The sequence below is a fragment of the Neolamprologus brichardi genome, chromosome 13 (genome assembly GCF_056152115.1).
Source record: "Neolamprologus brichardi isolate AB-2024 chromosome 13, ASM5615211v1, whole genome shotgun sequence".
NCBI lineage: Eukaryota > Metazoa > Chordata > Actinopteri > Cichliformes > Cichlidae > Neolamprologus > Neolamprologus brichardi.
Window position 1 is genome coordinate 32,995,326 of NC_142116.1, and position 26,135 is coordinate 33,021,460.

The window sequence follows — 26,135 nt, forward strand, 5'->3', positions numbered from 1 at the left end:
TTGTTTTTCTATATTTCAGGTCTTTGATTGATGTTTGAAACTTTCTTTAGTTCCTAAATGTTCAGGATGTGTCTGAAGACAAATGTGAAGAAGTTTGAGTGCTTTCAGAAATGTTGTCTTTCCAAACGACTGAACAACAGTTTTTCCTTTTGGCTCCAAACAGAAGTGACAGACTTGAGCAGGGTTCATTTAAAGGCTGACAGAAGTGGAGTGGTAACGGGGAGATGTTTGACAGGACAGTGTTTCAGCCTCCACAGGTTCATGTTGTGCTCCATCAGTCAGTGAAGATGAAGTCAGTGCTGATGAGGCTGTAGAGTCTGTGAGGGATGTTGAATGAGGATGATGAAGATCTGATGATAGCAGATAAAAACAGGCTGCAGAGACTTTGAGCTTGTGTGGAAACAGAGAGAGAGAAAAGAAAGACATGAATTATTGCAAAGCTAACAAAGGTGAAGTTAGGAGCTGTGATGATGTTCATTTATCAGAAGCTGATCTGGCTGCTACAGAGACGACACACACAGCTGCTGTGGTGAGGTGTGTGTTAAAGCAGAGGAACAGAGCAGATGAACACAGGCCCAAACATGACAACAAAGCCGGATTCAGGCTCTGTGAGAGGATTTCAAACAGAAGCTGGAGAAGAGAAAGGACTCTGTTGGACTACGGAAAGAAGGCAGCTGAGACCAGTCCAAGTGTTTCCATGGAGCCCAGTCTAACATTCATTTATACACTAACGTACAGAGGTGAATGGGAAAATGAATCCATAGTTTCAAATGTAGAAATAGTTCTCAGTTCATTTACAGAGTTTAATACAGTTCATGAGGAAATGAGAAATGTTCAAAACAGCAGCTGGTAGGAAGTCTGCTTCACAAAGTTGGTTCCAATTCCAGTAGTTTGTGATGCACTTGAACGCAGCGTGAGCAGTTCACTGCCTAACCCCACAGAGACTGTCAGTCTGGACTTTCCTTTTTACCTGTTGGCTGTCAGTGAGATTTCAGAGCAATCAGAGACTGTGGATCTGTGTATAAAGCATAATTCACGTGCAGTTGTAGAATGAATGGATTAACCCTAACCTGAGAAACATGGTACGCCCCGGCTCTGCTAGGCGACAGGGGAGGTAACATGAATGAGCCCAGAGACAGGAGGGTCAGATAAAAAAGAAAAACAAAAGGTTTATTACCACAACTGAAAACTGTTACTGAAACAACTCACCAGGCAATGAGGTGATTTAAACAAACAAAAAAACTTATCTATAGAGATTGACATTGTCGACTTTGTGGGTACCCGTGGCAACAACATCAAGACACTGCATGAAGCGCTAGCATTTCCAGCACCGGTAATCATTAATTCTGCGGCTTTAATCCCTACTTGCATTTTATTTGCCCCAAAAACAGTTCTGTACAAAACGATGAAGAACACGGCAGGTCCGTACAAAGACACGTGACGAAAAGGCAAAAAAGGACGAGGAAAAAATCAAAGGAGTGAAAGGGTCAGACCCATAGGAGCATACAGAGTGGAGTAAGCACGTTAGTGTGCTGCCCAACTTTCATCACGCACATATTTATTATTGTATGGTCCTAAGTGTGAGTTCACACACTCACAAAACGTTTAGTAACTTCAGATCCTGCAACAAGCCCAGGTCCAGTTTGCTTTGGTGATTTGGACGATTCCATTTCACAGCTGTTGTTTTTTTCCTTTATCTCCTGTACAGGCAAACACATCTATTTGTCGTTTCAGGTTGTAGTGTTACACAACACTTTCAGATCTAATAGAAATAAAATAAGTGTTTCGTAAACATGTTGATGGATTGGCTGTGTTAGTTCAGTGACAGATTTATTTGGAAAGAAAACAGTTTTTAACTTGCAGTCAAAAACTAAAGTGTACGCGTATGCCTGCATTTTTATTTTGTTAAATACAAACAAAATTATAGCAGAAGTGCTGCCACGTGTCTGGCCAGAAAGAGCTGTTTATTTGGTAGTTCAATGAACGGCTTCAGATAGTAAGAGTGAGAAAAAAAAATACGTTCTTGTTTGCAGTTTTGTCTTGTTGACATATCTGACTTACTCTTGGAACTATTTAGATCAACAGTATACAACCCCAAAGTGATACTATATCAATATCAAGTCTGATTCTGCCTTCCAAAATGACTTACTCATTTAACAATTTCAAAATGCTCTTAAATTGAAATTTCATTTTTCCACAGGATGTTAGATCAATAGTATACAACCCCAAAGTGATACCATATCAATTTCAAGGCACTCTGATTTTGTCTTTCAAAGTAACAAAATTATCCTGAGCAGTGACTCCAGGGCCTGGTTTGAGTCTCCCCAAAACCATTTCCTGTGTGTTATTCTCCTCACTTCTCCCTCCCTTCCTGTCTTCTCTGTCCTATACAGTGAAGACAAAAGGCCTCAAGTTCTGAAAACTCTTCCCCTTCATCATCTTCCATCTCTCTCATCTAAAATCACCAGTATTCTCTGAGTAGAGAATCTTTTCACAATCTTGAATGATAAGGATCCAAGTGGGTGAAGTTTATGTATTTGCTGTGTTCTCCCCAATTTGTAGTTGGGACAGAGTGTGGGAAACTCTCAAAATTACATCCAGTTTAGAAGAAAGTGTTTGTTTCATCATCCTTCACAACTCATCAACCAGGCGTCACAAACTGCAGCAGAGCAGTACAAAGCAAGTCATACTGGATGGCTGCAGCAACCAGAGTTTTACCTACCTTTGGTATTTACTGAACAGAGTCGTCTTCTGTAATCTTTTCAGATTCAGATTCAGAACACTGTATTTATTTTCAAGGGGCAATTAGGATACTGACTAGGGCTGGGTATCGTCACTGATTTCTAGAATCAATTCTGTTCCGATTCACAAGGTCCTGAATCGATTCGATCCATGATTCGATTCAATTCGATTCAATTCGATTTGAATCTGTGAAATTTTGCCTCAGTCAGAAATATTATAATTCAGATCAGTACATTTACATATTTTTATATCTATAAAAAGAAAGCTGACACTTGCGAGACTTTATCAAAGGTGTGAGCATCACAGCAGAGGCCTTTGTGTCAAAGTAGCTGAAGATAAAACACAGAAAACATGAAGGTGATTTTCCTGGCCTGGGATTTTATAAAAAGTATTCTGCAGTACATCAAAAACGAAAGAAAACTTATGAACATTACCTCTGAAGTTACAGCGGTTTTATTAGAGACACAGCTGAGCGTTTTGCATTTTGCATAATTTTAAAAAATTTAAATTTGTTCAGGAGCCTGTTGAACGGCAGAAATTAGGTTTTCTTTTCGGAAGTAAGTAAAAGGGAAAAAAAAACAGCGGCCGACAGCGCTGTAAACAACAGTAGACTTGTGCGTAACAAGCAAGCGAATAATGCAGAAAACAGATTTTGGGGATAGACGGGAAACTGTTCTTGAAGTACAGAGAGAGAGGGAGCTGTGCATGAAGTGTGATTTTATTGTGGTGGAAGCAAAACAGCAAAAGTAAGGGTGAGTCCATGACGATGTTTATGTGAAGTGTAGATCTTCTTTGTCTGCTGGTTCGGTCAATATTGTTTGCAGAGAGATAAAACTAACAGCTTTAGAATCAGCGTAAAAAGGACGTGAACACAAAGCGCGGACCCGCCGAAACATCAGAATCACCGAGCTGTCGGCTTTCAGCCCCGACCGTGTCCGTGCGGTCGGGTGAGAAAAGCGACATCTCACTGATTCCGGTCCGCGCTTTGTGTTTACGTCTTTGTGCAGAAGCCATGTACCTGCTCTCATTTAATGTATTAAATGTTTGGTGGTTGTCAAAATTTTTTGACGTTTCACCTGAGATTCTGGAATTTTGGGCAAAATAAATTTATATTAAAAAAATCGATTCAGGATTTTAATGAATCAATATCACGTTATCCAAGCCAGAATCGATTTTAATCGTTGAATCGATTATTAAAACCCACCCCTAATACTGACCTTGCCAACCGTACATACAATACACAAACATCACATTGGGGAGACAGGTCAGGCTAGGTAGCTGGTCGGCAGCTGAGATAGTGTCCTTCACCCTGCCAGGTGAAGTAAACAGTCTTCCAGCCGTCCCAGGTGGCCTTGGTTAGGAACAGTCTAAACACCGTCTGTCATCAGGGTGAGATTTGTTATGTTCAGCTCCAGCCTTGAGACCACAGCTGGCGCCGGTATGTTAGCCGCATGAAATGATGGTGGTTTTCTTTGGTGCGAACAAATGCATGTCAATTTCACAGCTGATCTAACAGTCCGTCACTCGTCTCTCAATCTCCCGTTGGAGAGCCACGAGCTTCTCTGAGAGGTTATCAGTTTTGCGCTCAAAGAGCAAAGTCTGAGTGCTCACGGCAGAAGTTGGAGCAGGTGGAGCTTAAAGGGAGTAAGTGCTCATATAGAAAGACAGTTGTGTTTTAATGAAGCTATTTAGTTAACCAATAATTGTATTGCAGTGAAGCTTCTGTCTGCTGCACTGCAGAGTCCACATTGTACACTGGAAACTCTCAGGTCAGGATCCAAACATATCATTAAATTGTATAAACAACAAAGCTTTATAGAATTGGCAGGTGAACTTTTCTTTATCTTTGGATTGCTTAGGAGATTCTTAATTACTGTCTGAAGATTTTTTACAGTCACATATTTTGTTTTAATGGTAAAACAGAATTATTGTTCAGTTCAATGAGCAGGTAGCTGTGAGATTCATAATAATGAGGTATATTTGTATTAAAGATGACTAAACTTGAACAGTAGCTGTGTGAGTTACTTTGTTTACTCATGTGTGCTGATGTTGTGAGTAATTTAAAGCTGAAGTAAACTTGTAGTGAGTTTAATAGAGTTTCTGAAGTAAGTGTACTTGGAGATATTTATGTGTTTACTAAAGTCCAGGAGCAGGAGGCTGTGTGTAGCATAGAGGAACCCAGACCTCAGCTTTGACTCCTGGTTTCTGTTGCTGCTGTTGCAGTTTCCCCTCATCGTTCCCTTCAACAGTCTCCTCATTGTTTCATCACTAATACTGATTGTACGAGCCAAGTTAAGATAGTTCATATGTTTTAGTGTTTATATTTCGCTGTTGTTAAGCTTGTTTGTGTAATTAATAATTTAGGAAGTAAATGCATGTTTATGGTGGAACTAAAATTATTTTATTGCTGTGTTGGTTTGGTTACGTAGTACCATGAATACATGTGCCTTAAACACTCGTGTTTATAGTAAAATCCAGGCATCACGGATGTATGCAAATTAGCGCATGCAATGCGGGAGGGGGGAGAGAGAAAAGGGGTTAACACGGCATAAGCTATACGCGGCAGCGAGGTAGATCAGAGCCACACGGTTTTCCTACCGTAGTAGGTTATTTTGTTGAGGATAAGTTAAACCTGACCACTCCTGTAAGATGCAAACTGTGGAATAAATTTTTTGTTACATCTTTTCACATCGGAGTCCCGTGGAGTTCTTTTTCCTCTTCAAACTGACGTACGCGAGTGAAGCACGGGAAAACTGGTCTCACGGCTTATACACTGATACAGAAACATATTCTTAGTATCACTAGATGCTGAAAGGTGTCATTCTACTAAGTGCAGAGACTGGTATTAATTTAAATAACTAACATTTTGTGATGTCTGAACTGTTTTCCATGCCAAGTCACTAAATTAGAAATCCCCGGCTGTGGGCGGGGCCGGGGATTTCTAATTTGATCTTGTTTGAATACTAGCTACATACAGTGGGGCAAAAAAGTATTTAGTCAGCCACCGATTGTGCAAGTTCCCCCACTTAAAATGATGACAGAGGTCAGTAATTTGCACCAGAGGTACACTTCAACTGTGAGAGACAGAATGTGAAAAAAAAATCCATGAATTCACATGGTAGGATTTGTAAAGAATTTATTCGTAAATCAGGGTGGAAAATAAGTTTTTTTAACTTACCCTGCAGGGTCAGGTTCAGTCTGTCCAAGTGACACAGCATGTCGACCAAAAAGGCCAGATCCATAATCCACTTGAGGTCCGAGAGCTCGGGATAGTCCTTGTCCTTCTTTTCCATAAACAGTTTCACGGCATCCAAAAGCTCAAAGAAGCGAGAGAGTACCTGGCCTTTTGACAGTCACCTCACAGTGCAGTGCAGCGGCAGGTCACCTGGAAGCCCTCGGTCCAGCTCAGCGATGAGATTCTTGAATTGCCTGTGGTTAAGCGCATGTGTGCGGATATAGTTGACGATTTCCATCACAGGCTTCATGGCGTTATCTAAATTCAATGATTTAGACACGAGTTGCTCCATGTGGATGATGCAGTGGAAATTCCAAAAGTCAGGAATAGTTTGGTCAGCTTTGCACACCCCCACAAGCCCATTCACAGATCCCACCATGGCTGGTGCTCCATCCGTGGCTATTGCAGTTAATTTTGTTATGGGCAGATTTGCTTTTTCAAATGCAGCCATCATGGTTTCTTTCACATCTATGCCACGGGTTCTGTCTTTTAATGGCACAATATCCAGGAGTTCTTCTTTGATCACACAATCGTTTGACACAGACCGTGCAAATATTGCCAACTGAGGCTTGTCTTGTATATCACAACTCTCATCCAATGCGACACTAAAATACTCACATGCTTGAAGGTCAGAGTGCAACTGTGATTCAATAGCCGTGTTAATGTCCGATATTCTGTGTTCAACAGTGTGGCGGGACAGTTGGACGTCTGATACCATGCGTTTTAATTTGTCGTTTTCAGGAGACAAGATTTCAACAACGTCACTGAGGCATTTTTTAACAAACTCCCCTTCATTGTATGGCCTTTTAGCCCGTGCAATGTTCCAAGCCAGCTGATAGGATGCGAGCGTTATGATCTCTGACCACTTCGTAAATTTATGGAAAAACTGTATCTGCTTTTCTGCCTGACTTTTCAAAGTGGCCAACCCGTGCTTGCGAAGTTCAGTCCCTTTTGGAAATTCCTGGTCGATGTTAGCATGGAGTGAGCTGAAGTGGCGCTGAAGATTTGAAGCTTTGAAATGCGCTAATGACGTCTGACATATAAGGCAGAATGGCTTGCCATTGCGTTCAACAAAAAAATATAAACTCTCCCACTCTGTTAAAAACGTCCTGTGTTCATCTTCATATTTTCTTTTTGCTGTGCATTTTTTTCCTGCCATTTTAAGGGCGAACTTGCTCCTACTGGGAAACTTTGCGGTATTTTCATCTCACACACATGCGCATTTGATGAAAATACCGTATTGAACTCAAGCGAAGCGAACGCGCACATTTTAAAACAACAACATAAAAAAAAACACAAAACACAAACTTTGATATGAACGTAAGAGCCGCATGAAACCAAGCAAAGAGCCGCGGGTTGGCCACCCCTGCCTTAAAGTCTCTGATATGAGATGAGAAATGAAGCAGCCAGAGCTTTTTCATGAGTGGAAATCCACGGTGACTGTGAGCTGCTGCTACAGCCTCCAGATTAGCCAGCAGCTCATCCTGCTCAACATTTTCTCACCAACTTTAATGGAAGTGTGATGTTTTCAGCTGGAGTGATGGTCAGGGTGGCCTCCCTCTCCTCTTCTTCTCCTCTTCCTCTTTCATTTGTAAAGCCACTTCTGCTGCTTTCATTCATGTGGAAGTCCTGTAGCTGAGTTTGGGAGAGACTAACAGCCTCGGCAGCAGAGGGGAGAAAGGCTGTAACACCACCACTTTACTCTGTTCTACCTGTCACATCATTTTATCAGGAAACAGATATGCTCATGTTTTTACTACGTTTGTCTTGAAGATGTAAGAAGATCACATGGTGCTTTTTATTATTGTGTTGGTCTGTTTCCTGTCTCTTGGATGGAGCCCAGCTGTGCGTGGCCCCTGGGCCTGTGGTCAGAGTGTGTGCTGGATAATCCGGCCAGGATGAGGCCAAACTGACATGGGATGAAATGTCTGTCACATATTTGAGCCTAATTTAAAAACATCCTCCATAAATATTGAATAATAATAATAAAGGGTCAGAAGATGACTTGTTGGAATGAAAATGAGCTTGTAGTTTTCTGCTTTAATAATGTGACTGGAAAAAGGTGTTGGACTTCAAATATGTCCATTTCTTTCACACTTCACCTTTAAAAGTGAAGCCTTGTGGTTCCTGGAAGGAAAAACACGACTTTTTCATGTTATGATAAATGTATGACTTTAATGTGAAACATTCAGAGTTTTTTCTCTTGTTGTGTTTGTTTGAAGCTGCTTCCTGTTGGTTTCAGCTGTTTGGAGTTTCCATTTTCTAAACTTCTACATTCTGAACCTTCTTCAGCTCTGAACAGATGATGAAACACTGAATGATTTCAAGTACTTTGTCTAATAAACTTACATCTTTCATTTTTTATTCAGATTGAAGGACTGTGATTTTTCAGAGATCAGCTGTGATTATCTGGCAGCAGCGCTGAAGTCCAACCCCTCGTATCCCAGAGTGCTGGACCTGAGTGGATCCTACAACAAGCTGCAGGATTCAGGAGTGAAGCAGCTGTCTGTTCTTCTGGAGAATCCACGATGTCGATTTGAAACTCTGAGGTCAGTCACATGTTTTAGTTGTGCTGAGATGAATATGACGTGAAAGTTGTGCTGACACTGTGGATCAGTAGGCCCACACACCTCTATACAGGAAGTCTGGTTCTACTCTTTGTAGAACTTCTGATCCCTGATCCTCTGAGTCTGACTCAGTAGATAATGCAGAGTTCTGAGCTGATGTGGGTGAGGGGACTCAGGCAGCCTGACAGAGTTGATGTCCCGGTCTTCCCTGCTTGTCCTGATACACATAAACATGAGTATCCTTGCAGGTCAGATCTTATCATTCACACCTGTTAGTGCAGCGCTCCTCTAGATTGTAGTGCTTGTTAAACTAGGATGATTTTAGGAGCCGCGACCGCAGACTCCAAGGGAAGATATTACTTGGAAAGACTAAACCAACCTATTAGAGGTGTTTGCACTAACATAGAATAATAGTCAGATTTACATCTTTATTGTCTCACAAAGGGTTAAAAAGTGAATGTGCACAGAGAGGTTGGTGGCGAGACGGGCACTTCCAGCACTGTAGATGTGTTCCAGCTCAGTGTTCATGGAAATAATCCGGAGAGCAGGATTCCTTGATGAATGTCACATCTTCTTAAAGTTATAATCCACAGGGAAAACTGTGAAACTGTTGATCTGATATCTACTCAGCCAATCAGGTGTTTACATGCCCTTCACTGATCTTCAGCCTCACCTCATTATCACCCCCTCTCTCTTTTACATCTGAATTATCTTCACTTCACATTTCAGTCAGTTCAGATTTCATTAGCACGTTCACTTTAGCATAATCCATTTTAATCCAAACACCTTTCTCTTTAAACTCTGTTTGTCAGTCACAGTATATCCAGTACAATCCTCTTTTTCACTGAGTCACACACATTCAGAGATCAGAGTGTCCTGTGTGTGCTCTCATTCACTCACACTCACTCTCATATGGCTGAAGTCTGTTTGTACACAGGCTAATCTGGGACTCTCCACCATTTGACCCTAGAAATAAAGAAGCTTCTTGGATGAGAGGTGAAACAGTGTCACTCTCAGAGCTACCAGCCCTTTGCTACAATCACAAAGCTCTGCATTGAAATCAATGATATCAAAGCTGGAATCAAATGAGTCCAAGTCTTCTGCTGATTCAGCATCACATTCATCTTTGGTCCTTGTTCTGCATCCCCACCATGGACTTCATTCCTTTACAAGCCAGCCTTTAGTGTCCTTTATTCAGCTCATCCTCTGCTTTACTTTTAGACCTGATTTTAGCTGCTTTATCTCTCTTTCAACAAGTTTCTGTGCCTCAATCTTTTTCTTCTCTCCCTCATAACAAGACAGCTTCTTCTGACTGAGAAGATGTTGGAGTGATTTACTAATCCAGGGCTGATTTTGGGGGAAAATAGTTCCTGTTTTCAAAGTAATCCCCCATTTTTCCCAGAAAGAAATGCAAGTAGAAATAAATGATCTAAGTGAGAACATGAGCCTTTAAAAAGGCTCTTCTGAGGCTGCTGCCAGCGGTCAAACCCTCCAACAAAGCTCTGTAAGTCAATATGTGATCATAGCTTTAGTTTTTAAATGTTTATTCTAGTTAACACAGATCAGGTGGAACAACTCAAATAAAATATCAAAAATATTAAGTGGTCATCAGTACTCAGTTTGTTCAATACTGAATACAATGGAGCACAAATTGTCCACATTTCTGAAATATTTCTGGGTGTAACTGTTACCAAAGTGCAATTTAGACCTGGCCTGTAGTTGTTATCTAAGTGATAATCATCAATTCTACTAAAACAAATACAAAATAAAGACATTTGACACAATTTGTTGATATCAAAAGCACACTGAACAATTCAGTGTTGTTTTACTGCTGTTCTCTCGTCACTTCTTCTCCTCTGATTCTCTCCACATGTTGCTCTGCATAAGTGCTCAGTTTCCTGACAAAGCAAGATTAAATATTGCTAAATATAATAGTATCTACTACACTTCAACATAAGTGTTTTATTTTTGTAATTGTTTATCTGTTATTTTTCAGACTGAGTCACTGTGACCTGTCAGAGAGAAGCTGTGAAGCTCTGGCCTCAGGTCTCAGCTCTCAGACCTCTAATCTGAGACAGCTGGACCTGAGTAACAATGACCTGAAGGATTCAGGCGTGAAGCTTCTGTCTGAAGGACTGAAGAGTCCACACTGTACACTGGAAACTCTCAGGTAAGATCAAGCATTTTTCTTTCATCAACTGACAGAATCAGCAGATTAATAATAAGGCAGCCCTCTAATAAGAGGAGAAGTGGAGGTGTTGTGAAGGGCAGCATACTCTTATGTTAACAAGACAGGAAGTAGTTCCTGGGAACTGCTTCCTTTGTTATTGTCTAAGTAGAAACATGTTGGTGAAACAGTGAGTTTGCAGAGGTGAATCCACAGCACACAACACAACAATGCTGTTGCGTGCTGAAAGCAGACTTCTCACAGATTCTGAGACTGCAGGTTTCATCACTGTCCAACCAAAATTCACTGAACCAGCAGTAAATAAACGTCCAAAACTACAGCGGGGAAAATAAGTATTTGACACATCAGCATTTCCAGCAGTAAGGGGATTTCCAAGTGGACTATTGACACAACATTCCCACCAGATGTTGCCATCAAGCCAAACATTGAAGTCATACACACAAATCAGAACATTTAAGTATACAAGTTAAACCATAATAAATAAAGTGAAATGACACAGGGAATAAGTATTGAATACATGAAGATAACAAGGGGCAAAATGACATAGAAAGCCAGGAGATCACCTGAAATCTGTCAGTATTGATGGAGAAACCCAGTCCCCTATCAGTACTAACTGGAATCAGCTGCTGTAGTCCTAATTGATGGCCCATAAAGGCCCCTCATTACCCAGAAGGCACACAGGAAAGACTTCATGATGGGTAAAGGCAAAGAACTCTCACAAGATCTGCGTAATCTCATCGTTGAAAAGCATTGTGATGGGAATGGTTATAGGCGCATTTCCAGAATGCTGAATGTTCCTGTGAGCACTGTGGGGGCCATTATCCGGAAATGGAAAGAGCATCAGTTCACCATAAACCAGCCACGATCAGGTGCTCCACGCAAGATCCCTGTCCGAGGAGTCCACAGAATAATCAGGAGAGTACTCCAAGAGCCAAGAACCACTCGGACAGAACTTCAGGAAGACCTTGCATCAGCAGGTACTGTTGTGTCAAAGAAAACTATAAGCAATGCACTGACCCGCCATGGCATCCATGCACGCTCACCACGCAAGACTCCATTGCTGAACAAAAAGCATGTCAAGGCTCGGTTAAAATTTGCGCAACAGCATTTGGAGAAGCCTGTGGATTATTGGGAGACTATAGTATGGTCAGATGAAAGCAAAATAGAACTTTTTGGCAGTCATTCTACACACCATGTTTGGAGGAGAAATGGCACTGCTCACCACCCCAAGAACACCATACCAACAGTTAAGTTTGGGGGTGGAAGCATCATGGTTTGGGGCTGCTTTTCAGCAAGGGGTACTGGCAGACTTCATATCATTGAAGGCAGGATGAATGGAGCGATGTACCGGGACATTCTGGATAAGAATCTGCTGCCATCTACCAGGAAGCTAAAAATGAAAAGAGGGTGGACATTCCAGCAAGACAATGATCCCAAACACAAGGCCAAGGAAACAATGAAGTGGTTCCAAAGAAAGAAAATCAAGTTGCTTGAATGGCCCAGTCAATCACCTGACCTAAATCCCATAGAGAATCTATGGAGAGAACTGAAGATTAAGGTTCATAGAAGAGGCCCAAGGAACCTCCACGATTTAAAGACCGTTTGTGTGGAGGAATGGGCCAGAATCACTCCTGAGCAATGCAGACGACTGGTCTCTCCATACAAGAGGCGTCTAGAAGCTGTAATCACCAACAAAGGCTTTTCTACAAAGTATTAAATAAAGTGTGTTCAATACTTATTCCCTGTGTCATTTCACTTTATTTATTATGGTTTAACTTGTATACTTAAATGTTCTGATTTGTGTGTATGACTTCAATGTTTGGCTTGATGGCAACATCTGGTGGGAATGTTGTGTCAATAGTCCACTTGGAAATCCCCTTACTGCTGGAAATGCTGATGTGTCAAATACTTATTTTCCCCGCTGTATGCTTCATTTTTAAAAAACAGATGATCAGGGGGATTTGTGTTTACATCTTTTTTGTGTAATCTGTTCACCTGCTGTTTCAGCTGTTTGGTGGTTGTTGAGATGGTTTTGTGAACTTTTAGCTGATATTCTGACATTTCTGTAGATACCACACATGTCTAATTACTTTGTATAGCATGAATGGCCATAACGAGGTTTTTAACAGTAAGAAAAGTTGTAAAACTTAAGAAAATATAGTTAAAAGTCCAAAACCTTCTACGTCTGGTCGCTTGTGGTAAGGAGCAGATCAAACAAGTACAGAATTACGTTATAATACCTAGCGGGGGTAGGGGGTCGTGGTTTGGTCCCGCCTTAGTTATTGTGGTTGATGTGGAGGTTGGGACGGGCTTAGGGCACCTGGAGGACCCCTAGAGACGTTATCCCTGGAGGGCTTAACCCAGGGGTTGTGTTCATAACCTGGTTAGTGGCTCTGGTCGCTCTTAGAGGTTGTTCTCCTCGTGGCCGCGTGCAGCGGGGCTGGAGGATGGTCTGTGCTGGCGGACGTAGGTTACTGGCCTGGTGGCCTGGCTGCCCCTGAGTGGATCCAGGGCGGGTGTGGGGGTTTGGGGTTCGGGGGTGCTTCGCCTCCGTGCTGGGGCTCTGGCTGGGCCTTGGGGGCTTCGGTCCTCGTCGGTGTGTCGCCGAGGTTGTGGGCGGGTGGGTGCACGGGGGCTCAGCCCTGGCGCAGGGGGCCTCTTGTGCATCGGCCCAACCGGGGGGCTCTTCAACTGGCAGGGAGGTTGTTCCATCTTTGCAGGAGTCCACTCTGCAGGTGGGGGAGAGTCATAGGAGAGGTGGAGAATAAACTTAACCTGGGTGTCTGTTGTCCTGTGTAGTCTGGGAGATGATTGAATGTTGGGGTGGGTACAGTTTCCTCTGCGGTGGGGTAGGGTGGGCGCCCCGGGTCCTGTGGGGCTTGGCGGTGCTGCTGCCGTAGGCCCCGGTCTGGATGGGCTTGGGCTCCCTTGCCTTGGTGGATACCAGAGGATGGGGGTGCCTACTGGGGTCAGCGGGGGAGCTGGCCCTAGGGAGGGACATCCTCCCCTCCCTTCTTTTCCTCCCCATCCCCGGCTGCCTCCCTCTTCCCGCTCCACCACACCCACCCACACAGGTAGGGCTTTGGGGTGCGGGTGTGTCACCAGGGTGCAGGGGAGACATTCCCCCCCCCTCTGTCCTCTTCTGGCCACCTGTGCCTCAAATTTATCTCACAACTTAGACATCCACATTACTTACACTCTAATAACACACACACATACATATATATATATATATATATATATATATATATATATATATATAGGGCCTTGAGGGTGGGCACGTTAACGGCGTCCAGTAGACGGTCTGTGTATTCAAACCTACCTCTGGCGCCGGTGCCCACCTCTCAATTTTAAATCCATGTAGACATTGAGGGTTCTCGGGAGGGGCCGTGCTAACACCTGCTGCTCTCTGGCAGCAGCACCATGCTCTCCCTTGTTTTAAACACACTTTAGAGCAACACGCAGCAACACTACACTTGAGCGGGAGGAGGAGGGTATGGGGTCTTAACACACCCCCGTTCTCTACTAGCCATTGGGGCAGGGGGGCTGGGAAGAGATGCTGGCTGTCCGATTGGCCTCCCTGCTGCTGCGGAGCCTGGGGCGGTCTGCTTGCCTCCACCCCGGAGGGAAGGGTAACATCTCTTGGGTCTAGGTGCCGTTTCCCCCTCTGGGGGCGAGGGTACCTGGACCCGGGGTATAGAGTATGTTTGGGGAGTGTGATTGTGTGTACATGTCCATTTACGTTTATTCCTACGTTGGGTGAGTGCTGAGTGTTTGTATATGTGTGCATGAGGGTGGGAATGCATGTCTGTGTCTGTGTCTATATGTCAGGTTGGGTCTTAGACTCCACCTCTCTGGGAACTCCCAGGCCCTCCAAGTGTGGAGGCCTATCTCCCCGGCGGAGCCGGCGGGCACGCCAGTGCAGCCCCCTCTAGCTTCTGCCCAGTGGCTACTGGGTGACCCCTCGTCTGGGGATCCTCAGCCCTTCCCATGAAGGTGGCACGGATGCCCCTCCGGTGGTCCTCCTTGGGCTCTTGCACTCTGGGGCCTCTGGATGTCTGGGGCCTGGATCTCCTCCATGCCTGCTTCATGCCCTGGGGGACAGGGCTATGGCTCTCTACATCCTCTTGCAGACCATTACATGGGGAAACCATTTGAATACAAGCGCGCCGATCCACACAGGTGTGCACACGGGTGTTCACTGTTCGTAGACTTAAATCACACCTTTCTTGGCTGCTACTTCAAAGCACATTGTGCGCTGTCTGTCCTGCGTGCTGCACAACAACATTCAATATTTAGTATTTACTGCTGTTTACACTTAGCTAGATTAATGCGATGGTGTTGTTTAGTATGTTGCTTTGTTTTTTTTTGCTTGTTTTCTATTCTTTTTCTCTCAACAGGTGATCCAGGAGATATTTTTTCCCTTTCTCACTGTCCCTCTCCCCTTCTGTTTTTCTTTTCCTTCCTCTTTCTTTCTCCCTTTCCTATCCTTCACTCATGTCTGTCCCGTCTGTAACAACTGAAAATAAAATAAAATTAATAATAAAAACAAAGGTCGATCAAATGGACCAATACGGCAATGCCATGATGATCCATTTGGCAAAATAAATCCATTGGGTATCCTTGTTGGTCTTCAGACAACAATTCTGACTAAAGAACCAAATGGGACAGGAAAAAAAAAAAAAAAGAATTACGTTATAATTATAAATGGCTTCAACAGCACATTCAGGTCTGTGAGACTCATTCAGACACTGAGCCGTGGCTCTGTGCTATATGCACATATTTCTGCATCTCTGCCATTCAGACACACTAGTTTATTTTATGTAGTATTCAATACTGAACTGTACATTTAGTCTTTTTAAAGGCAGCAATTTTTATTCAGTGTTTTCATAAAAGCCTTATTTTTATCCATTTACTGCTATTAGGAAGAACACGTGAGGTTTAACACCTGGACGAGTTTGAAACCTTTTGTCCTCCACAATGAAAAATGGGTGGAAATAAAAATGGGTCTCTCAGCGTCTCCTGTATATCTCCTATATAAATTCTGCACTCAGCTTTGTGGTCTCCAATATCACTGAAATGCATCAGATGCTTCTCATTTTGCCTTTTCACTCTTTCCTGACACGCTTGCATTTCAATACAGCTCCCATTTCTCTGTGTACCTGGTCTCTACCACTACCCTTACTGTCTATGGGACATTTCCGTCTTCTTTCACATAATGGTATGATCCCAGTCTGTCTCTTAAACTGTTGGCCACATGGTTTGCTCATCAGAATAAAATCTCAGCCGTGCTCACATTGATTATCAGCAAGCCTGAAAATTCATCAATATTTGACATATGAAATTATCTCAAGGGCTGGATTTGGCCCACGGGCCATATGTTTGACACCCCTGGTTTACACGGTTTGGTATTCAATGTACAAGTGAGTTAGCTCTCAGCTAACTAGCAGACAAGCTAACTGCTGGGACTGCGTCTTTCTAACAAGAGCGTCAGACACTCAGACTGGTTTTCTTTGTGGATGATGATGTGTTCTCACACTGATCCTTCATGCTGATGCTGCCATCCACCCACTGCTCCTGGATTCCTCATCATCATCTCCATCAGCCCTCACAATACTCCACCTTCATCAGCTTCATGTTCAGGAGCCTGGATGGACAGTAATTCTTTCCATGGGTTATGGTGGGACATTGAGAGCTGAAGTCAAACAGCAGTGAGAAATGAAAGACTGATTTCTATTTAGTCTTGTGATGTGCAGCTTTGTTCAGAGCATTAAGGCCCAGCAAAGATTACTGAGGTCATAGAGTCCCTGATGAAACCTGTGTGCTTATAGAAACTGAAACCAGATGAACCAGAATAGAAGGACATTAAAATGAAGTGTCAGCTACACAAAGGCAAAGCTATTCAGTTGTTGGTGTGAGTTATTTAAATGGAGGATGGAGTCAGACTTTAAGCTGCTGGACTCAGTCACTATATCCTGTTCTCCTCATAGAACCTGGATACACAGACTCACCTGTAACACAGTGACACACAGTGTGGGCTACACACACATTAGAAAGTGGATCAGTCACACTTGTGCAATCATTTGTTGTGCTGGGAAACCATGAACACTTTGAATCACCATTAATGGCTTTGTTACAGCAACATTCAATCACGAGTTCAAAAGTAGTGTATTGTGTACTTATTTTAATAGTACTGCAGTATGAGAAGTGCAACATTCAGTGTGCAGAAACAAATCAGGTGCTTTCTAACAGCAGTGTTGCCTTTAACACAGCAGCAGTTCAAATATTTCTGTCAATCTGAGCTGAAACATGAATCTAATCAAATATCAAATCAAAGTTCTTTGCCTCTGCCAGGACGTTAACATTTGATCTAGTTTTTCACAAAGTTCCCCTCAGCGTCCAGAGCCACCAACATACCTTTGATCAACAGCAAGTGAACATTTATAAATGTGTGTTTTCAGAACAGGAAGCAGCAGAACTATTGTTCTGTTATCAGGGAGCAGCACAAACGCTCATCAGCTCATTTACTGTGCAGGGACTTTGAGTGTGTGAAGTGTGTGTTTGTGCTGGATTTCCTTTGGAGAATCTCAGTCAGAAACCAGACAAAGAAAAACTCTTTCAATAGTCCAGGTTGAGTTGACAACATGAACTGCATTTATCTTCCTCTGACTTGACATTTTCTTCCTCCTCTGCACCGAGCCAGCTGCTAAGACTCACAAGCTCATTGACATTTTCTGATGATAAAGAAACTCTCTTCTTCTGTACAATATGAGCAGCAACAGAGAACAAGCTTTCACAGGTACAGATGTTGCAGCTGTGGCCAAGTACATGTGCTGCATGTTTGGAGCAGCACTCTAATGGACAGGCCTCTGTACTGATGGTGGGCTCTGCTCTGTATCCACCACACTGTTCTCAGCTTCCTCCTGTTCACAATCACACTCTGATGAAGCACCAATAGGGCCAACTCTTTCTCTGGTGGCTCGGATGTTGTTGCTTCCACAGGTTTCCCTCCAACAACCCTCTGTTCCTTCAGTAAGTTCAGTAAGATCTGGGTAAACACTTGAGCTCCATGAATCTGGCTCCAGTGCAGCAGCAGTTTTCACATATACAATGTTGGCATTTTGCTTGTGTGTCTCCAGCTCTGTTCTGAATGTAGACTTGAATTTGACCACGTAGGCGGGGTCATCATCTGAGCTCTCCATCACCTGAGAGAGATGACAAAACACAGAATCACAGAGCATGAAACCAACGTTTCTCCTCCCAGAAGTTCAGTCACAGACCTGCAACAGAAACAAGAATCAAAGATTCAAATGACGCAGAGCATTTATTTACTTATATCCACAAACATGTCCTCTACATATTCATGCTGTATTTACACACACATACAGAGGCTGTTTGTCTCTCACACACAGACAGGACACTGAGAAATACATCATGTTAAATATACCTGCAGGCTTCCAGCTGTGCACTTTGTCCCTGTTAGCTGTGATTGCCATGGCAACCTTGGTGTTGTGCGCGATGCGGGGACGTGTTCAAAGGCAGACGTCTGGCAGCTGCATCATATTTGATGCACTATCTGTACTGAGTGTGCTGACTTTATTTCAAATGTCCCACTGCTGTGCACCATGAATCACATGTTCTGCACGTTTCTCTAACTCCCAGGTAACCATGGTTACCCAGCTACGCACAGTAGTCTCCAGAGAGACCAACAGCTGGTTCATGTTGTAACACCGTGGCTTTCGTAGTCTCTCCTTTTTCTACAGCTCATGTGTTCTTCTTGTGATGGTGCGTCTTGAGGCTCATACATGCCATCATTTGTTGATCCTAAGAACGTTCCTCAGACCGACTTCTTCAACAACACTAATCGGCCTGCAGTTTGTAGCTACTCACTTCACTGTGGCGTTTGTTAGCTTGTCTTTCTTTGGTTTATCTAGACTCCTCCCACAAGCTGATCCTACGTAGTCTGCCCAAGCCTCCGACCTCTGTTTGTTTGGGTGGTTTGTTTGCTGCCATCAACAGCGTGTAATGCATTTAAGTGATACTTCAGACATGAAGTACTCCGGTGATAAAAAACTCAACTTTGCTTCCAGATAACTTTAGTTGTATCAACACTGCCTCCTGGAACAGTTTAAAATGAACATGTCAAAGATCTGTACCTGTCTCCATGTTTCTGTCCCTGCCCCTTTCTTTCTGTTCTGGGTCATGTGAGCGCTGCAGTAGTATTAGGCTCACCCTCAATGCTCTCATTGGCTGAGACGCATAATGACGCCCATTTCAAGCCAGCACTGATCAACATCCCTCCTGTGACCCATGGCTTTTATATTCAGAGCCAGTGAGCACTTTCACAATAATCATGATTTTAAAAACTGTGATTAAAATTATTGCTGATGTTAATCAATTAATGAATTAACGTGATAATAACAGGTTAAGTTGCCCTAATAATTAGACTTTGGTGACAAACTGATGTGATCTCCATGTTTCCTTTGTTGGACTGTGGGCGAGTGTCAGAACTGAATGTACTGAGTAACATGTAGAATTTAAATATGTGTCAGTTCCAGTTTTAGAGCTCTAAAGTGCAGCTATCATGTTAGAAATATGTTAGGAATAGACAGTAACACTGAGCACACTGAGGTCAAATCTTTATTTTACCACTCGCTGCATTCTTGATGTTCATGAATTCAGCAGGTTCATGATTGTCTGCAGCATTAATCTCATATTTCCATTAAAAGTGTTGAATTTGACTGTTTGATGTTCTTTATGATCTCTGGCACCAGTTCATCTGTAGGCTGTGCTCAGTCCATCCATTTAGTGAAATGATGTTTAAATGTCTCCTTGTTCTGTGAGCGTGCACAGATCCTGAAGCAGAAAGCCTGGGTTAACAGAGAAATGATCATCACTGTGATGATGCTCATCATCTCTGACTGGGATTTGAGGTTTTGTCAAAGCAGCAAAGAAAACCTGGCTATGTTGGACTGGGTGTGGAAGCAGCTCCCAGTTTGAGTTCAGGAGACAGACACCCTCTCTACTTTGAAGATCAGCTTCAAACTTTGCTTTTTGATAAAGCTTATAGTTCGAGCTGGATCAGGTGACCCTGAACCATCCCTTAGTTATGCTGCTATAGGCTCAGTATGTTGGTGGACTTCCCATGATGCTCTGCTTTCTTCTCCCCTCTTTTCACTCCTGATGCTTTTATGTCACTACTGCATGTCCTTAACTTTTGTCTTCTGTCTCCTTAGTTTGTGTTTTGTTCTTGTCTCTCTGAGCTCATCTCTTCTCTTTCCCCTCACCCTGCAACCAGTCATGGTAGATGCTCCTCCTGGAGCCTGTTTTCACTGGGAGGATCTTTGTGTCAAAGGGAGTTCTTCTTCCCACCATCACCAAGTGCTGCTCACAGTGGATTGTCTGATGGTTGGGGCTTTCTCTCTAATATTGGAGGCTGTTACCTTACACTGCTCAACAGCTTCAGATGACTGTTGCTGTCTGTTGGGTATTGTCACTTATAAATAAAGTTACATTGAATGGATGTAAATGGATAGATGTTATTGTGACAAAGAAAACGGTTGTTGACAGATAGTGTTGTTTTGTGTGTCTGCAGTCTGTCAGGCTGTCTGATCACAGAGGAAGGCTGTACTTCTCTGGCCTCAGCTCTGAGCTCCAACCCCTCCCATCTGAGAGAGCTGGACCTGAGTTACAATCATCCAGGAGAGTCAGGAATGAAGTTGCTGTTGGCTGGACTGAAGGATCCAGGCTGGAGACTGGACACTCTCAGGTATGAAGAATGTCTGATAGAGGAGGAAGAGCTGGAAACATTTCCTGTGTCTTTCACTCACTTCCTGTTTGTTTCCTGCAGATGAGACATGAACAATTACACATGCAGTAATATTTTCAGGGACAGACACACTAGTCTAGCTGAATAGTACATGGATATTTATGTAGGGGTCTCCATGGAGTCTGTTTGCAGGAACATCTAGGTTACAGGTGTACCTGAGATAGATGCCCGTGTACCTAATAAAGTGTCAGCTAACATTTGGAAATGGAAGCTTAAATAATGACAAACTCTACATTCACAGCTGAATTCACAATAAATTTGTTCTCAAGTGCACATTTTTCTGTTATTGTTCTCAAACAACAGAATGAGAATGAAATATTGATTCTAACAGGGCCCATAAACAGCATTAGCTTAGCAGCAGTAGCTTATCAGTTTCCATCATGGTCACATAAATCCTTAGCAGAGCAAAGTGGCCTACTTAGCAATAGCTGCTCAAGTTGTATAAAGCAAGGGAAAACAGTATTAGCATTAGCTGCTAATGGCAGCTTACTTAGCATAAACTCTTCACATCTTTATAATGCAAGGGAAAGGAGTCACTCATGGCAGCCTATTTAGCATTAACTCCTCACATCGTTGTTACCCAACGGAAAAGAGTATTAGTATTAGCTACTATCATTTTTAATAAGTAAGAGAAAAGAGTATTAGCATTATTGAATAATGCTAATTCACATTAAATTAGCATTAGCCATTTACAACAGCGTACTTAGAATTAGCCGCTCACGTTGTTAAAAAGTAAGGGAAAACAGTATTAGCATTAGCACATAATGCTAATTCACGTCAAAGTAGCATTAGTTAATAACGGCAGCCTACTTAGCATTAACTGCTCACTAATATAATGCTAATTCACATCAAATTAACATTAGCTGCTCATATTGTTAAAAGGGAAGGGAAAACAATATTAGCATTAGCTGCTAATAATTATTCACCTAATTAGAGTTAGCCCCTAATGGCAGCCTACTTAGCATTAACTCCTGACATCGTTATAATGCAGGGGAAAAGGGTTACCATTATTGGATAATGCTAATTCACATCAAATTAGCAATAGTTAATAACGGTAGACTTCGTATCATTAGCTGCTGTCATTCTTACAAAGCAAAGGAAAACAGTATAAGCATTAGCTGCTAATGCTTTTTCATCTAAGATTAGAATTAGCCACTAATGGCGTCTTATTTAGCATTAACTCTTCACATCGCAGGGGAAAAGTTAAAATTGAATGAAAAATAGTGTTCACATTAGCTACTCATATTGTTAAAAAGTAAGAGAAAACATTGTTAGCATGAGCGGAAAATGGTAATTCACCTCAAATTAGTATTAGCTTATAACGGCAACCTACTTAGCATTAGCTGGTCACATTGTTATAAAGCAAGAAAATATGGTATTAGCATTAGATGCCAATTCCTATTCACCTAAAATTAGCATTAGCCACTAATGGCAGTCTACTTAGCATTAACGCCTCACTAATATAATGCTAATTCACATCAAATTAGCATTAGCTGCTAGCATCAGCCTACGTAGCCTACCTACAAGGGAAGAGAAAACGATATTATCATTAGCTGGTAATAATTATTCACCCCTAATTAGAATTAGCCGCTAATGGCAGTATACTTAGCATTAACTCCTCACATCGTTATAATGCAAGTGACAGCATTATCGGATAATGCTAACTCACATCACATTAGCATTAGCTAATAACAGCAGCCTTCTTAGCATTAGCTACTCATATTGTTAAAAAGTAAGAAAAAACATTGTTAGCATTAGCGGATAAATTAGCATTAGCTATTAACGGCTACGTACTTAGCATTAACCCCTCACATTGTTAAAAATCAAGAGAATATGGTATTAGCATTAGTTGCCAATGCTTATTCACCTAAAATTAGTATAAGCCACTAATGGTAGCCTATTTAGCATAAACTTCTTATTCCTAAATGAAGTTAATTAATGCTAAATAGGCTTAACGGAAATTAAAGTAGTATTAGCTTTAGCTACTGATATTGTTATAAAGCAAGAAAATATGGTATTAACATTAGCTACTAATGCTTATTCACTTCAAATCAGCATTACTTAAAGGGAAAGGAATTAGCATTATCGAATAATGTTGACCTTGGCCCACTGGAAAAGTTCAGAACTCTGTTTGCTAAAGATTTAGGAGTGTTTTTCTCAATAGCTCTTTCTCATTTGAGAAACAAATAAATTCTGCTTTTAAAACCAGCTGTAAGGTTTATATTGTTGATTGTCATTTATGCTTAGAAATATTTACTCATATATGAGTTTTATAATGGATTGCATAATGATAGAGGTTTGATCCTTAGTAGTCTGTAAAGACTCTGTGTGCCTTCCAGAGTGCTCTGGAAGGCACACAGCTTGGGGTCATGAGAGAGGTCGTACCTTCTCTTACTGATTTATGGTGTATAGGAGGACACCTACTCTGTGTCTGGTTAAGTATAAGAGCCCTTTGTTAGGGGGACCGCTGGACTCTTACCTACACTATGCACAGACTGGTACTCTTTGTTCATACCTGTGTAAGACGTCATATGTTAATGAACTTATGCATATTCATGTAACCTCAATAAAGAGCAGTGTTACGAGGGAGCAGACGAGAGCGACTGAGGTCAAGTGAAGGAACGGCGCTGTCACAGTTCTCTCCCTCATGAATTGTCTGGTTCCAGCGGTGGGTCTGTGCTAGACGACCCATCACCAGCTTTTTCCAGCTTTTTCCACTGGTTACCAGTACGTGGTAGAATCCACTTCCAGATCTGGTTGTTTGTCTTTAAATCTCTGAATGGATTGGCTCCATCTTATCTCTCTTTAACAAAATAATCCAAGTCGAGCCCTCAGGTCTGCAGATAAGTAGCTTCTGACCAGAACTAGACGTAAAAACAGAGGTGAGCTTTATCGATCGCTGCAGCCAAACTCTGGAACAGTCGCCCTTCACATCAGGTCGTCACCAACACTCGACATTTTTAAAACCCGGTTGGAAACACATTTGTACTCTGTAGCTTTCAATTCTGACGAGTCTTTATAGTAATTACTGTGTATGTTTCCTATTTTATCTCTACTCTGTGCAGCACTTTGGCTCAAGCTGTTTTTAAATGTGCTGATAAATAAATGTAGATTTCTTTGAATAAAACAGTGGAGCCGAGCTTTGAGCTCAGTGTGTAACAGTGTGTGTATGAGAGCCATGTAATGTCCATGTGTGCATGCTGACTGTGCTGCTCTGACCCCCCTCCTCCTTTCAGGGTGGAGCCTGCTGGAGTCCGATGGTTGACACCAGGTCTGAGGAAGTGTAAGTGTGTTTTTAATGGGATTCATGAAAACAAAGCAGCACACATTCAACCATCTTCATCATGTCAGGAGTCATCATCAAAGTGTCAATCAATGAACAGATGATGGATCAATAACTGCAGCTGGATTGTGTTTGTTCTCTCCATCAGATTCCTGTCAACTCACAATCGACACAAACACAGTGAACACAAACCTCCAACTGTCTGACAACAACAGGAAGGTGACACATGTGGAGGAGGTTCAGTCATATCCTGATCATCCAGACAGATTTGATGTTCGTCAGCTGCTGTGTAGAAATGGTCTGACTGGTCGCTGTTACTGGGAGGTCGAGTGGAGAGGAGACGTTGATATATCAGTGAGTTACAGAAGCATCAGAAGGAAAGGAGACAGTGACTGTGTGTTTGGAAACAATGATCAGTCCTGGAGCCTGAGCTGCTCTGATGATGGTCCTGAGTCTGTCTGGCACAATGACAGAGCAACATTCATCTCCTCCTCCTCCTCCTCCTCCTTCTCTAACAGAGCAGCAGTGTATGTGGACTGTCCTGCTGGCACTCTGTCCTTCTACAGAGTCTCCTCTGACACTCTGATCCACCTCCACACCTTCAACACCACATTCACTCAAACTCTTTATCCTGGGTTTGGAGTCTGGTATCCTGGTTCCTCAGTGTCCCTGTGCTGAGTGGGGTGTAAAGAGTGTCTCCTGTTACAGAAACACTCTGACTGTTGAACAGATAGTTCAGTCTGTACATGTCTGTCTCTTTCACTCACAAACACGTTTTCAGATTCATGGATTCAATCAGTTGATGTTTGAAACTCTTCTAAATGATTCCTTGTAAACTTCTTCCTCTTCAGTCACAAACAAACAGGAAGTGATGTCACATGTGTTCCTGTCCACACAGCAGAATGAGTCTATTGCTGACAGTGATGTACAAACAGAGTGAGCATTTCTGAGGCCCAAAATAAACTGAGTAGTTCACTGAATGAACAATGGACTGTGAGCTCAGTTCCTTCATCATTAGTATGGATTATATATGTATATGTATTATATTAGTATCATATATATCAGGTGCTGCTGCTGCTGGTTTCAGTCATTGTGCAAATGTGCTGTTTGTAAGGTTGTAAAGCTGCAGTCAGCTGAGACTGAAGAAGTCACCTGATCAGTGAGCAAACGTTTGTGAAAACGTCCAGATGAACAGAATCAACCTTTTGGGATCAGCCAGCAATGCAGCATCATTGTTGTTCAGGTTCAGAGGTTTGCAGGAATGAACTGATGACCAGAAACAGCTGCAAAGTCCAATAAAATACCAGCTGGAGTTCAGCTGCATTTGAAGAAGTCAAAGAAAAGTAAGGATGGCAAAGGGCGATGTTTTCTTCCAAAGAACTGAAAACATGGTCGACGCCTCATTAGAAGAATAATCTGGACATTTGTGAGGAACTCTAACCAAGAAAGCAACACAAGAAAGCAACGTCAAACAGATCCAACAGACAGTTTCCATGACTGGAAGTGTTGAGTGTAAAAATGCTACATTGCATTATTGCATCCTCTCACCACAGGAGGTGCTGTTGGCACCACTGATTGCTGATCAGCTGTTCTCTGATGATCTGATTGATACTGTGAATAACGGGACTCACTGAACTCTGTGACACAGTGAAGATTACAGAGTTTAACTTCAACATCTGACTGACGTCACACAGACAGAAGGATGAACCAGTGAGGCACAGAACACAGTTACTGGAGATACTGGATCAGCTCCATGTGAACCTCTGATGGAGAAGCTGCTGAGCCAGAGAAACATCAGGACATGACAGGCAGCTGCACTTATCTAACAACATGTAGCAGAGCTGATCTATGTTAGAGGATCTATCACAGCAGCTGAAGCCAAAGTCCAACACTGGATAGCAGCTGAGCCTGTGCTGAGTGTAGTGTTACAGGAAAAGGGCAGAAACACTGACACTGGTAGCTCACAGTGATGCTGACTGGGGCACAGAGCTGAATGATGCAGCATCAGGACACTGTTTCAGTCTGACTGACAGAGAAACCTGTAGCTGTATCTACATGTGAGGCAGAGGCTACACAAGCAGCTTTCTATGTTTCACAGTGACTGAGATCTTCAGTGGGGGTGGACATGCTCCTGTACAGACCTCTGAGGAGAACCAAGGTGCAGTCAAAGAGTCCAGTCTGTCCTCACAGATGTGAACATGTGGTTTCATCAGGTCTGCTGTCAGCTAGCAGGCTCACATCAGAATCACTGTTCCTGAAAAACACAGTCTGTGTGACATCATCAGTCAGCT

General features: G+C 42.6%; 2 protein-coding genes across 2 annotated transcripts in view; both read left to right on the plus strand.

Moving 5' to 3' along the window:
* LOC118455873 (NACHT, LRR and PYD domains-containing protein 3-like) overlaps window positions 1-26,135 on the plus strand; it is a 240,091-nt gene that overhangs the window by 18,861 nt on the left and 195,095 nt on the right. The gene's annotated exons all lie outside the window — the stretch shown is intronic.
* Window positions 10,541-25,842, plus strand: LOC148100096 (neoverrucotoxin subunit alpha-like). The gene is made up of 4 exons (XM_087850471.1): window positions 10,541-10,714; window positions 20,328-20,501; window positions 23,798-23,844; window positions 23,993-25,842. The coding sequence occupies exons 2-4, from the start codon at window positions 20,446-20,448 to the stop codon at window positions 24,520-24,522; spliced, it is 633 nt and encodes a 210-aa protein (XP_087706597.1). The 5' UTR covers window positions 10,541-10,714; window positions 20,328-20,445; the 3' UTR covers window positions 24,523-25,842.

Coding starts and splice junctions, on each gene's coding strand:
- LOC148100096 (XM_087850471.1), top strand. CDS start 20,446: ATGAAGTTGCTGTTGGCTGGACTGAAGGATCCAGGCTGGAGACTGGAC. Junction 20,502..23,797: donor TGGAGACTGGACACTCTCAG/GTATGAAGAATG, acceptor TCCTCCTTTCAG/GGTGGAGCCTGCTGGAGTCC. Junction 23,845..23,992: donor GACACCAGGTCTGAGGAAGT/GTAAGTGTGTTT, acceptor TCTCTCCATCAG/ATTCCTGTCAACTCACAATC.